This window comes from Uranotaenia lowii, chromosome 3 (genome assembly GCF_029784155.1).
Source record: "Uranotaenia lowii strain MFRU-FL chromosome 3, ASM2978415v1, whole genome shotgun sequence".
Lineage (NCBI taxonomy): Eukaryota > Metazoa > Arthropoda > Insecta > Diptera > Culicidae > Uranotaenia > Uranotaenia lowii.
The window spans coordinates 98,412,075-98,425,432 of NC_073693.1; the positions used below are offsets into that span (position 1 = coordinate 98,412,075).

The 13,358-nt window shown below is 37.7% G+C and overlaps 1 protein-coding gene and 1 non-coding gene across 2 annotated transcripts; both read right to left on the reverse strand.

Moving 5' to 3' along the window:
• Positions 1 to 447: 447 nt before the first annotated feature.
• LOC129755240 (U1 small nuclear ribonucleoprotein 70 kDa-like) lies at positions 448 to 6,437 on the reverse strand. The gene is made up of 7 exons (XM_055751629.1): positions 6,123 to 6,437; positions 5,868 to 6,050; positions 5,652 to 5,796; positions 1,925 to 2,176; positions 1,670 to 1,847; positions 1,392 to 1,600; positions 448 to 1,102 (listed from the first exon to the last, which is right to left on the reverse strand). Exons 1-7 carry the CDS (start codon positions 6,264 to 6,266, stop codon positions 873 to 875), a joined length of 1,341 nt encoding a protein of 446 aa, XP_055607604.1. The 5' UTR covers positions 6,267 to 6,437; the 3' UTR covers positions 448 to 872.
• Positions 6,438 to 8,208: 1,771 nt separating this feature from the next.
• Positions 8,209 to 8,372, reverse strand: LOC129758893 (U1 spliceosomal RNA). The gene has a single exon (XR_008740117.1). It is a non-coding gene; the product is annotated as a U1 spliceosomal RNA (small nuclear RNA).
• Positions 8,373 to 13,358: the final 4,986 nt, after the last annotated feature.

Consider the following 13,358-nt stretch of genomic DNA (forward strand, 5'->3'; position numbering starts at 1 on the left):
AAGCAGGCACAACTGATAGAGACTTCTGCAAAGCGAATTCACGTTTCTATTTCTGATGGTCGAAACAAAGTTAAAACGCATTGAGACTGCTGAGTGAATAGACTGTTTGCTAATCTATTAAAGTTTTGGCTAATAAGACAGTTCAAGTGGATTGAGAATTTCATTTAATGGAAGACAAGAGCGGATGGAGACTTATGCTTGCCTGCATATGCTTATATGGGATGAATCTCAATATTGATGGAGACTTCGACTTAGGAAAAGTCTGAGCGGATTGAAACTTCTATAGGATGAAAAATGAGATTTCTGCTTACAAACAAACTTTTACACGATTTTTTTTCGCTAGTTACAAGAAGAGACACGAATTGAAACTTCTAATTGTAGAACCGACTGCAAATTTAATAGTTAAAACAGTTGACAGGAAGTTTCGAAGCAATCAGAAGCCGTAAATTTCACAATGAAATTTATTCAGTTACATACTTACGCGTGGAGGTGTTTACAAATAGCACTGTGTATCAAGCTACAAAGTCAACTTTCCGATGAACTGTCCGCGCGTCAGAGCGTCTTGTTTAAGTGTTTATTAGCATTCTTGAGCATACGCACGTAGCACGTTACGGCTCTCCCAAACGAACGCCATGTCCTACTTTTATATGTTGTTCATCGCTGCAGATACCTTACCTTATACTTACTAGGGCATTTATCAAAACGCCGTTACGGTATCAGGTTTGAAAAAACCCTACCCCGATGTATTATATTATGCAATTTTACCTTTTTTTTTTTGCTACGGAGATGAATGTTGTAAAAACTTGAAACGCCTAGGTTCCTAGGTTGTATTAAAATTTAGCGAAGAAAACCGACGGAGTCCAAAACTTTTCCTAGTACCCCGCATACCGATCCCCGTCATCGTACTGATCGTCGTCGTCGTCGTTGTGTGATAACTGCGCATAGCGGCCCCCATTTTCACCCCCACCGCGACCCCCTCCTCGCGATCCCATTGCCCCACTACCGTTTTCGTCCTCGTGAGGCCGATACTTTTCCTCCTCACCATCTTCATTCTTAATCTGCGCCTGGTAGTTATCGTACTGAGCACTGTAATCCGGATAATCTGGGGAATTGAAGGGTGAGGATGTTTTAAGGTTTTGCTTGACTTGAGGAAACAAAATAATTTGTTTGAATGAGGGAATCTGTCAGAGACTTAGATACTACTAAGTAGTTCAAACTTCAAAACTAATAGCCCTGGAGTCTCATTTGCCATCGAATGGGTGGTTAATCTTGCAATCCTCGTCCAAGCGATTGAAACGTTGTAAGCTCTTAAACATGTTTTCTTAGTTCTAAGTTAGCAGACAACAGATTGCGTAACGAAATGGGTAATGAAAATGTGACGTAACACTTACCATCCTGTGGTTCCTCTTTGATCTTGATCTCGCCGTCGCGGAAGTCCGGTTTGCGCTCCTTACGCTCTCGGTCCCGATCCTTGTCGCGTTTGTCCCGTTTCTTGTCGCCGCGATCGCGCTCCCGATCCCGGGACCGGCTGCGGCTGCGACTGCGTCTGCGTTTCTTCTCGGCACGATCGCGCTCACGGTCACGCTCGCGATCCCGATCCCTATGAGAAATTAGAAAAAATCGTTTAAAATCTAGATGAAGAATTTTGAACAATTGCAGTCAAACTTACCGGTCTCGGTCGCGTTCACGGCTACGCTCCCGCTCGGCACCGCCACCCCAGCGATCCTTACGCTCCAGATCTTCGTGCTCGCGTTCGCGACTGTACCGACGTCGGCGATCCTTGGAGCGAGACCGGCGGCGACGATCCGGGGCACGATCCCTCGATCGTGAGCGACGACGGTCGAATCCTACAAAAAAAGGGAATAGAAAGCATCCCATCAGTATACGGATTTGTGGTCAACGCGTTTTTCTTAAAGTTACTTACGCGGTTCGAAGCGATCTCCCCGTCGGTCGCGTTCCTCCCGTTCCCGCTGTTCCAACCGGTACCGTTCCCGTTCCCGCTCGTTGTCTTCGCGGCCCGAGTGCTTGATGTTGACTTCGGCGCCACCACGACGTGTTCCGCCGAGTCCTCCACCCAAACGGCGCGGTAACCATCCCTTGACGGTGCGGGCACGCTCCACATCGACTAGCACCCGCTTACCATCGATTTTCTTACCATCGGCATGCTTGTAGGCGGCTGTGTTAACATTTTAGCGGGCGGTGGTGGTATTTTAGGTGGGTATAAGGATTTTGTTTTTGGAACAGGACATTTTACCGAGAGGGATGGGAAGGTCATGATGTGGTTTGTTGTCGGAAGGGGAAATTTGTAGGGAAGGAAGGAGGAAAAATTGGTATGATAATAAATGCATTTTTGGCGCTATTCTATATGTTAATATTTGGAGAAACGACTTCCCTTTTTACAAGTGATGGAGAGCTTCTCAGATAATTTTGAAAATCAGACCTCTAAAGATCTCGCAACAAATGAAGTCCTCATTAGAAGGATTGGTAAATTATTGGAAAAATGTAATGAGAAAGATAAACGTAAAACGAGTTTTTATAAATAATAGTCTAACATTGAAGCGGTCCCGTATATAAAACTCAATCTGATAATTGAACAAAAATTTAGGAGAACTAATCTACCCTTCTGAGCCTCCAACATTTTGCTCGACGTTCTGAACAAGGTGCCAGAAGGAATAGATCTCAAATTTCACTGATAGTACACTAGAAAAAGTTATCTCGACGAAAAGTTCGTTGTGGCTTTTCTACCAACCTGAGTAGCACAGAACTCATTGAAGCTCTTGCAATATTATAAGATTGAAGTCAAGGAAAATGCAACTTTTAAAGTCCTAGATGCTCGTAATAGTATTTAGTGGTTGTGTGAGAATGGTGAGGAGACCTAGTAGAAGAAATCCGAAGGCGACCGACTCCGTGAAAGCATGGAAGAGTGGCTTACATTAAGCCCGTCAATTCGGGACGTGGCCAACAAGGTGAGGACCTAACCGAATCCAAATCCAAATCCAAATCCCACGAGTTGTGGACATCGAACTCGCCAGAACTTCTCCCAAACGCTCCGGGAAAGCCGAACCTCGACTCGAACCACTGGAATCTACAGCAAAGTCCGAAGAATAAAAAACAAATTACGTTTATGGCTACCGTTAGCACTTAAGTGGCCGTCAAAACCAGGAAATGAACGATGCGATTATCGTCAAGAGGAAAAAAGAAGAAAAAAAACTCGTAAGTAGGTAGATGTTTTTCGAAAGAGACGAGATCTCTATTTCCTCATTCAAGTTGACCGAAATTATGAAAAGTTGCTCACCTCTGGTTTACATCTTCAAATGAGAAACTATTTTTTTTTTATTTCGTCAGGTAACATTTTAAACAGTGCTCATCATTAAAAATAGACAGTACTTTAATTTCTAGCAATCAACAACTGGCACCTTATTCTGATTTAGTCGAGCATATAAATGCAAGTTTATTTGCTTCCTAACCGAGGCGAAATGTTTCACATAAAGACTACAAGGTGGAAAGTGTCCTGATATCCTATTTCTTCTAGACTCTGAATTGACGAAAATCGATTGGCTAACCACAGGACTATGTAATACCGTAGAGACATACCTACCCACACCGGATTTCCGGACTACCGGCAGAAATTACTTACGAAATGACATACCTACTCGGAACACAACAACGTGCTCTCACTTGTTTGTATAAACTGATTGTCTTTTGAAGGAGAAAATCCAACCCGACAAAGGCCGATTCTTCACGTTTATCTCTATAACCGACACCACTCGGCTGAGGTATACGATTCCAATTTTCCGTTCCCACAGGTTCCAGAATCAATTACCTGGTGCGCACAATACTTACGTTCAAGACGGGCTATGTTTGAGCGCAAATCGATTTCAACAGAAATAATAAAATTATGCTTGAAGAGACACTAGTATAGTGAGGTTTACCAAAAACTTACGAGAAACACACACTTACGATACACACTTCCGAGAGCTCCGATTCCAGCCAACTCGAACCATCCTCCCTTTTACATATTGATTGTCAATAGTTGAAACCAGGTGATTCTTTGAAAGAAAAAATGGGGTGTACCTACAAACACCCGAACATTTTAAAGTTTTCTTTACCTTTTCCCTAGCACATCAACAAGACTAGAAACTTACTGTGTGCGGCATACCAATTTACTTTCTTATGTGCTTTTACAGGAAACTTACACGCATCAATTACCTCACTGGGTTCTGTTAACTCTTCGACGACCATCATTTACCGATGCTAGCGATTGAAATGCTGCTCTAATAAGCATGAAGCGTCTTTATCCGTGAGTTGGATTACTTTTCTTCCGTTCTCAATTGGAATTTGTTTGCCTATTTGATGATCCAATAAAAAACTTGAAATGGAAATTACCAGGAAATGCTGACACTGTTTAAAATGGAAATCTTGAGTTTATATTCATGTAAACTTTTGCTGTACAACATGATTTGAAATCATGACAAAACTTTTAAAAAGAAATGGCAATTTTTTAAACTTTCTTTGAAATTTTCATCCCTGCTGTCTCTGAATAAAAAAAATGAGACAACATCAAGTCTTGACTGAATAATAAAGAACACACAATTTCAACTCATTGATGAAACGAAATGTTTACATGATTATAAATTCAGAATTTACTACATCAAAATAAAATGGTAGGAGAGTATTTAAATAATGATTTATTAATTGCTAGTTTTAAGGTAGGCAGTTCAACACTTTGAGAATGAGAAATTTGCTAGAACGTGATCATTGATAAGTCCCTCGCCTAATCGATTGTGTGTTTAAAAAATCTTACCATGACCGATATAGACCAATGTCGTAGTGGATTGAAATTCTGGTAGTATTCTAAGGAAAAGGTCGAATTGATTCCCATCATCTTACCGAACAGGATCTCTTATACAAACCTAACATCGTCGATCTATCGTTTGTTCAAGGTAAAAAGCAGAACACAGCCGTTTCCGTTCAAAATTGAGTTTCATTGTAGTAGCACCCTCAAATTTTACACTACATTCAGGGTTCAGAACATTTATCAAATAAACAACCTGATAATCCAAATCCGTCACCTTCTTAATGACGGTTTCAAAGTACACATTCGTAAATGTCTCAAACAGAACATTATCGTAAAAAGTTCAAACGGGAAGTACAAGAGCACTCAAGTGACTCCTCCGGATGGCCCCTTCCGGCCAATACGAGGGCTAGAGCTACCGTTTGCTGGACCACGGTTGAGCACTTTTTCAAGTGTTTTGTAGGTGCGGATGGTGGTAGTCGAAAGAACGAGAAACAAGAAAACTACGTTTTAGTGTGTTTCCGGTGTTCTGTCATAGATTTTTTTCTTAGATTTCGTGAAGTCTTGTTGTTAATCACCGGATGGGTTGTTCTGTTAGTTAGGTATGCAGGAAATGGGACTTTCCCTCTACAGTACTGATTTGATTTCGATTTTCGTGAAAAACCTAACCGGAATCTAGTAGACAAATTTTCTATTGGTTTCGCAAATCTGCTACCTACAGCTAAAATTATCGCTGGTTGAACCGTACCGGAACGAAAATTAAATTTGTTGGTTCTACACCGTTTACGGGTGTCCTTCATTTCCTTCCGGCATTTTTCAACAGTTTGGATCATTGTCGATCCAAGGAAATACTTACAGTGCATATCCCGTTCGTGTTCATACTCAATAAAAGCGTATCCTCGGGGTTTACCGTTGTCCTTGGACGTGATTACCTTAATTTTCTTTATATTGCCGTATATCTCGAACTCACGACGCAGTTTAGATTCCGAAGTGTCATAGTTCTAAAATAAAGAAGGATTTTAAGTACTTCTTATCCTTTAAAAAATTCGTGACCGATAAAATCGATACTTACAATTCTCGCCACGAACAGTGTCCGGAAAGGATCCTCGGTGGCCCCCTCGACTTGCTGTGGATCCCAGATTGCTATTTCCCGTTCTAGTTTGTAGGCAACCTGTTCTGCCCGTTCTCGGCGTCTCCGTTCCAGCCGCTCCTCTCTGGTTTCAACCCTGGTTGGTGGAGGGGTATCCTTGGGATCCTAAAAATCAAACCAAACAAAACAAAATCCAATTCAACCCATTTTTCCATCATCCAGTCAAGTAAAACTTACCTCAAAAAGGTCCATGAAAGCGCCGACCCCCCCATAACCCTGCGATTTTTTCTCGTGCGGAAGCTTATCCGGCGGTGGCAAAAATGGAATCGGTTCGCGTGGGGCGAACAAAGCCAGCAAGTTTGGTGGCAAATATTGCGTCATGGTGCCGCAAATCCGGCTTTAGTCGGTGCACAAATCGAAACACTAGCCGCGGTGACCAAATTTAGTTGGATTCAAGGCACATAACGCAACAATTTTTGCGAAAAAATCACCAAATCGTACCAGTCACGACGAAAAGACGGAATGGATTTTTGTCAAGATGAAGGGATTTCAATTTCCGAGCGTTCCTTACGCGGGTATAGTTTGTCAAATTTTTGAGAAAAAAACGGAAGCGTTGCCAGAGTTTCCATTTTCCAATAATTGAATATGTTTCCATTGAAATCTGACAGATGGCGCTATAAGCAAATGGCGCGAGCAGAACGAGTACAGCTACGGGTGTGTTAAGATACCAAAACACGAAATCGACCATCTTGTGACAGGTAATCGTAATGTTTACAGTACATACTGGCGAAGGTTGGTAGGCGAACAACTAGCTGTCACAATTTAGCGCTCCGTCTCCACACTTCCACGATTGAGGAAGTTTTGATAGGGGAAAGTCGGGTAAGACGGACACAGCAGGTGACAGCAGGTAAAACGGACACTTTCAATATTTCGAAAATTGCAATGTTTGGCACAAATCTAATGATGGGAATTTGTTTGCTTATGTGAATCAACATTTTCGAGATCCTTCGTTGATTTACAGCAAGCAAGGTCTCATAATAGTAAACAAAATAAACAAAAACTTTGAGTATGCACAATTTGATGTAATTTTCTCTACTCAGAAAATAGTCCATTACTCGCAACATTCTCGGAAATTTCAACCGTTTTCAACTGTTGAATGTTGATTAGGCTTCTCATTGACGATCTACAGGAAAAGCAGCGAATTTTGGTTTACGGGCTTGAGTAACAAACGTTTTGAAAAAAAAGTTGCTAGGTCGGGTAAAACGGACACATAAGTTTTAGATGGCTATAAAAACAGTCTTGCTGAAGGAAGTTTACTATTTCCAATGATAAATACGATGGGAAACATCCTAAACTGTCCATCTACAGGAAGACTGCGACGAAAAAAGCAATATTTCTAGAGTTTGTTTTGATTAGGTCGTACTGTCATTACTGTCAATTCAAATTATTACAAAAAAATAAACAAAAGCAGCTGAATTTGAACAAAGTATTTAGTTGTTGAAACATTCATAGATTGTCGACTGAATACTCTTACAAGCTCATTTATGATTTAAAAATCCATACAAATGAGTCTTTAAAGCCAAATTTATTCTATATATATATATATATATATATATATATATATATATATATATATATATATATATATATATATATATATATATATATATATATATATATATATATATATATATATATATATATATATATATATATATATATATATATATATATATATATATATATATATATATATATATATATATATATATATATATATATATATATATATCGCTTATGTATCAAGAAAAATTATTGAAGATTTATTGAGAGAAATTAAAAATCTGAATATAAGAATCAGAAACGAGTACTGGAACGTAGAATTTGAAATCAGGGACGGAATTCAGTAGACGAATTCTGAATTCCATTCCAAACGTTCCAAACATTAAAATTCCAAATCAGATCCCACTAAAATAACAGATCAGATAAATATTCTGATCCGATTAAAATATAATATCAGAATTCAGATTTATTATTTCTTTTTAAAATGTTTATTCATTAAGGTATAAGAACTTGATTCGATAAAGAGCAAGCAGCATCAGATTTCAAATCCTGGCTGTGTTAACCATTTGCTTCAAAACACGTCGAAATACTAAAAATTTTGATGCTTCATACACAAGCTCTAGTTCCAGGAACTTGTGCCTACATTAAGGAGACAAATTTAACTCGCAAAATGTTCATCAAGGATGGGGTTAACAAAAGATTTTTTTCAGTTGCTTATCAACATACTGTAAAACTGCGCATTATTTTTTTAAACTAAAGATCGGGATGTGCGCGTACGCACGTCCCGGCTACCAAAAATTTCGCATACGAGTTATCCACATGAGGGATAATCACAGGGGTCAACCCAGCCGAGGTGCAATGGAAGGGTCTCGCCCTGGGGGAACCGCCTTTCTGATCACGGTAACCCCTATGCCAGGTAAGTATGCTTTTCGGTGGTCTCGAGTGAGCTGTACTTTCAGTAGAGGATTTTTCCGCAAGCGATTGACAGGTTTATGAATTCAAAGTAAAGGGAGATAAATTCTAAGAGAAAATCGTACCTGACAAGATGTAGGTAAGAAAAAAAGAGTTTGCTACTACACAGCAAAAAATTTCTAAAAGTATACGGAATCTAAAACACGAGTGATCTATTTTTTTACAAGTGTAATGAAAAAAAGATGTAACTTTCCACTCCATTTGATGTAATTTTAGTCTTTTTTCAAAAGCGGATAGAAATAAATTGTTTTGCTATAATTTTACATTCCGTGATGTAAAAATCAACTGGTCAATGAAATTTATATCACAAACAGTGTAAAATTATATCTATTGAATTTAAAATTGAATAAAACAGTCTGCCTGAGCCATTTGCCAGTCAAGTCAGTATTCGGAAACCGAGTATCTTGTTTTCAAGACCCAGCTCCAGCATCTCAACACTTTGCTAAAATTGGTAGGTTTCTGTGAAAAATAGACGAATGATGTTATTGAAACTAATAAGTTATGTCTCGATTACAGCGTCGGCTGAGTGGCAGAGATCCGATAAGATTGTCTGGAGAGAAATTTGCCTGAACGATCCAAGGCCTTTGTTAACAAAAACACATCCTGACCCGGCTGACGACGTGTGAATCCGGACCATGACAGTGCGGAAAGGTATTCCCTTTGGTCCCCCAGTGACGCTGACCGATTGGAATATCAACAGGATGTATATGTTCGTGTACAACATTGCCTCAGTCTGGCGGTGCTCGTGATGGTGGGTGTACTTTTTTCCATTACTATTGATGTTTTTTGTTTAAAAAATAAATGTTTAATAATAGTAATATAGTGTATTTTATTGACATAAGACTTGAATATTTCATAAAAACTGCAAATATCGAGAAAAAAATATAAAATTTTACATCGCTGTGTATTTTTACACGACAATAAGCTGTTCTCTTTTCGTGCATCGTATTTGGTATAAATTTACACGCCTCAATGTAACGATGATGTAAATTTAGATTGAAAACGATGTTCCGTTTTCGTGCATCGTTTTCAATCTAAAATTACAAGAATTTTTCTTGCTGTGTAGAAATAGATTCAGGCTTAAAATTCAAATAAGAAGTTTGTAACCTGTTTGAAAAGATTCAGAACAGTTCTCATTGGTCCATAAGACTGTGTCGAAACTTATTCATGATTTTTTGCATTATTTTCAGATAACATTTACATGAGTGAATTGGAAGTTTCAGTTACACTGCAAGAAAAATTCGTGTAAATTTAGATCGAAAACGATGCACGAAAACGGAACATCGATTTTGATGTAAAATTCTATCACGGTGTATTTTTTTCGAGGATGTAATTTTTGAGGCGTGTAAATTTAGATCGAAATCTATGCACGAGATTGGATCACAAAAGCCGTCGTGTAAAAATACACAGGGATGTAAATTTTAAAATTTATTATCGTAAATATTGATATTTTTTCTGAATATTAAGGTTTTTGCTTTTGTCTTGAATAAATACGCTGCATGTATCATTTTTAATTCACATTTATTTCCAAAACTGAACATAAAAAATAACCATTCGGAAAGCGTCAGGGTGATATTGTTGTTGCATCCGATGATTCTCAGCACGGGGATGTTTTTCCTCGAATGGTTGCGGAAATCATAATTTTTCGGTCAGCATCCTGTACACTCGAATTGTTCTGACAAAAGTTTCTCCGGATAATCACTGGCCGGATATCAGCCGCTGCGAAAAATCTGACCTTGCTGTAATGGAGAGAAAACTTATCAGTTTCAACCATATTCTTTATTTCACGTCTCATAAACTTACTACTTTAAAGACTCTTAAAGTGCTCCTGTAGCTACGCCTTTGAATGACTCGTTGTCGTTTCCGAATAATTTTTCGACTTGTTTACTTTGTGCCCGACGCGAAAACTAACTTGAAATATAAAAAGGCACAATTTAAATATTTGCATTCAATTTTAAATCGAACAGATATAATTTTACACTGTTTGTGATATAAATTTCATTGACCAGTCGATTTTTGCATGATGCAGTGTAAAATTAAATCAAAACAGTTTATTTCTATTCAATTTTAGAAAATAGACTAATATTACATCGAAAGAAGTTTAAAATTACATCTTTTTGTAATTACACTCAAGAAAAAATAGATCACTCGTGTTTTAGATTCCGTGTACTTTTAGAAATTTTTTGCTGAGAAATGGAGATGGGGCATAATGGCCACCTTAAGGAAAACGCTTATTTAACCATAGATCATTGTTTCGTGTTCAGACACTCAAATAGTCTATTGCCTAATTGGATGAAACTTGAAAAAGCAGATAAAAACGTTTAAAAATGCATTTTAAAATATTTTGCCGAAAGCTGAAAACCAGTCACTGTAGAGGCACAATGAGAAACCCCCCGAGGCAGTATGAGCACCATTAATCAAGGCATAATGAGCGTTTTCTGCCGGGGATTCTAGCAGCAAATTCGACTCGATGAAGTCAATTGAGTAATAGAGCTACAGCTTGACTTGTATCGTCTGACGATTTGGCCTATTGGTAGGCTCGAGGCTCGAGTTCGATCCCTGGTCGAAGTGTTTTTTTTTTTCATTTATCATTCATGATCATGATTGCTCTAAACGATGAGGCGTAGATTCATCAAACAAAGCAATAACAAAATAATCTAGGTCTGTTTGTAGAATTCAAAGAATTAACACATGCTCATACATTATGTTTCTGGTGTTTTGTTTGACGGATGATGCTTTGATGCTATTAGCCGTATAATGTAAGAATAAAAAAAATCAATCATGAATGGTACGTGCAAAAAAAATCCCCTCGAACAGGAATCGAACTCAAGTCTACTGATTACCTCTCCGACACCTTACCAATAGGCCAAATCGGCAGACGAAACAAGCCAAGCTGTAGCTCTATTATTCAGTTGACTTCACCGAGTTGAATTCGCTGCTAGATTCCCCGGCAGAAAATGCTCATTATGCCTTCATTGACAGTGCTCTGTTCGCCTCTAGTGAACAAATTAAAGTAAAAAAGCGTTTTAAAATTGATTAAAGAGAAAAATCAAAAATTTTATGAGGTTGAAAATTGAGAAACAATGTGCAGATCATATTGCAGTGCATACATTCCAGATCAAGATGATTTAAAGGTCATAAAAGCTTATTTGGTGGTGCTCAAAAATTATAATATTTTCGTCACTTGAGAACCAAGCTGGTTATTATTTAGTATTTCTGTAAAGATGAAAAGGATATTTCTTTTTTGGTGGAAAATTAATACTATGGGTAGTACGAAACAAGTCCTTATGAAAATTTGTTTAAGAAAATACGTACTTATGTAGAAAAAAGGAGGGCTCATTATGCCCTGGGTGCTCGTTATGCCCTCATCTCCCTTATGTATGGGAAAATTTAATATTTTGTTCCATTGAATCGTTTTTATTTCTTCTGTTGAACCGAGGCTGCTAAATAATCATTTTTGCGCCAATTTTGAAATTCTCTAAAAGAAATTTTTCGCTGAACAAGTTTCTCGAAGATCGTAACTTCGTATAACTTATATAAGTTATAACTTATAACTTATAAGACAAAAAACTTATTAGATGTCGATTAGGGAAATGTCTTTTGATATTGAAAAACAATCACTTGACATCACTGCTGGTGGTACCTTGCTACAAATTTTATATTGGTTTAATTCAAACAATCGCTAACTTATTTTTTTTATAAATCAGTTCAGTTCCATACGGTGGAATATGACTGTTTTTCTATTCGCGATTGATAACATTAAAATTTCATCTACCTAAAAATTTTTACTCAAGATTTTAGCACAGACAAAATTTTAGCTTATTGAAATTTTATAGTATTTTTTTTTACCCCTAAATGTATGCCGCACAGTGTAACAGCTTTATCGACAGGAAAATGAAATGCATTAAATATTGTAAACATAACCAAAAATTACTGCAATTGATGTTTTATGCGTTATGGCCTTTTTGGAAGCACAAATTTATCAAAAACTAGCTGATCCCGTACGAACTTCGTTTCGCTTTAAATCATTGGTACGTCAAAATGAGTTTAGAAAATGAATTCGAAACATTCTTTCAACAATTTTGGGGAAAAAATTCAACAGTGTTTAAAGTCGATATTATTACTATTACTTGAAAGTCAAATTAAACGGTTGATTGGATTTTTATTAAAATTTATGTGAGAGTGTTTTCTTCTCGATCGGTTACAAAATCTAGACATTATGGCAGAAACATGTCCTATTTGTTTATGTGCACGACTCTTTTGCTTGACCTTCACACTTAAATTGGTATCAATTAACTGCCTCGAACAAAATTATTGCACAAAACACTGAACATTCAATGAAACCCTCTTTTTCTGTCCCGTGGCCCGAAATTCGATAATTAAAACCAATTTTACGTTCCTCACAACTTCCTTGTGCCATTTTTTTTTTAAATTATATGTAAAATAACGTCAGGAACTTGAAAACAGTGAACAGTGAATATAGACGCCCCTTTCGCCGACCCTTGACACGGAACATGCTACCTGGAGTCAATTGCTCATAGTTTATAACCCTCATCTGAACAATTTCATCTCAATCCGATGCATGATCACGACAATATCGCGAAAACAGTGAGCAACTAACATGGACGGCCTTTTTTTTACCACGATTCAAAACTTGACTCCTGAAATCAGTTATCTTTTTTGGTAAATTCCCATGTGTCAATTTTCATTACAATTCTATGCTCAATCAAAAGAATATCGTTAAAACAGTGAACAGATAATAACCCCTTTTGCCGACCCCTGAGTCAAGATTTGAAACCTGAAAGCAAAAGAGCGTCCTTCAAAACTCCTATGCGGAAATTTTCATCTCAATCCAATGTAGAATAACGTCAAAATCGCAAAAACATTAAAGTTGGATATGGACGACTCCTTCAGCCGACTTCTGATCCGCAATTCGAA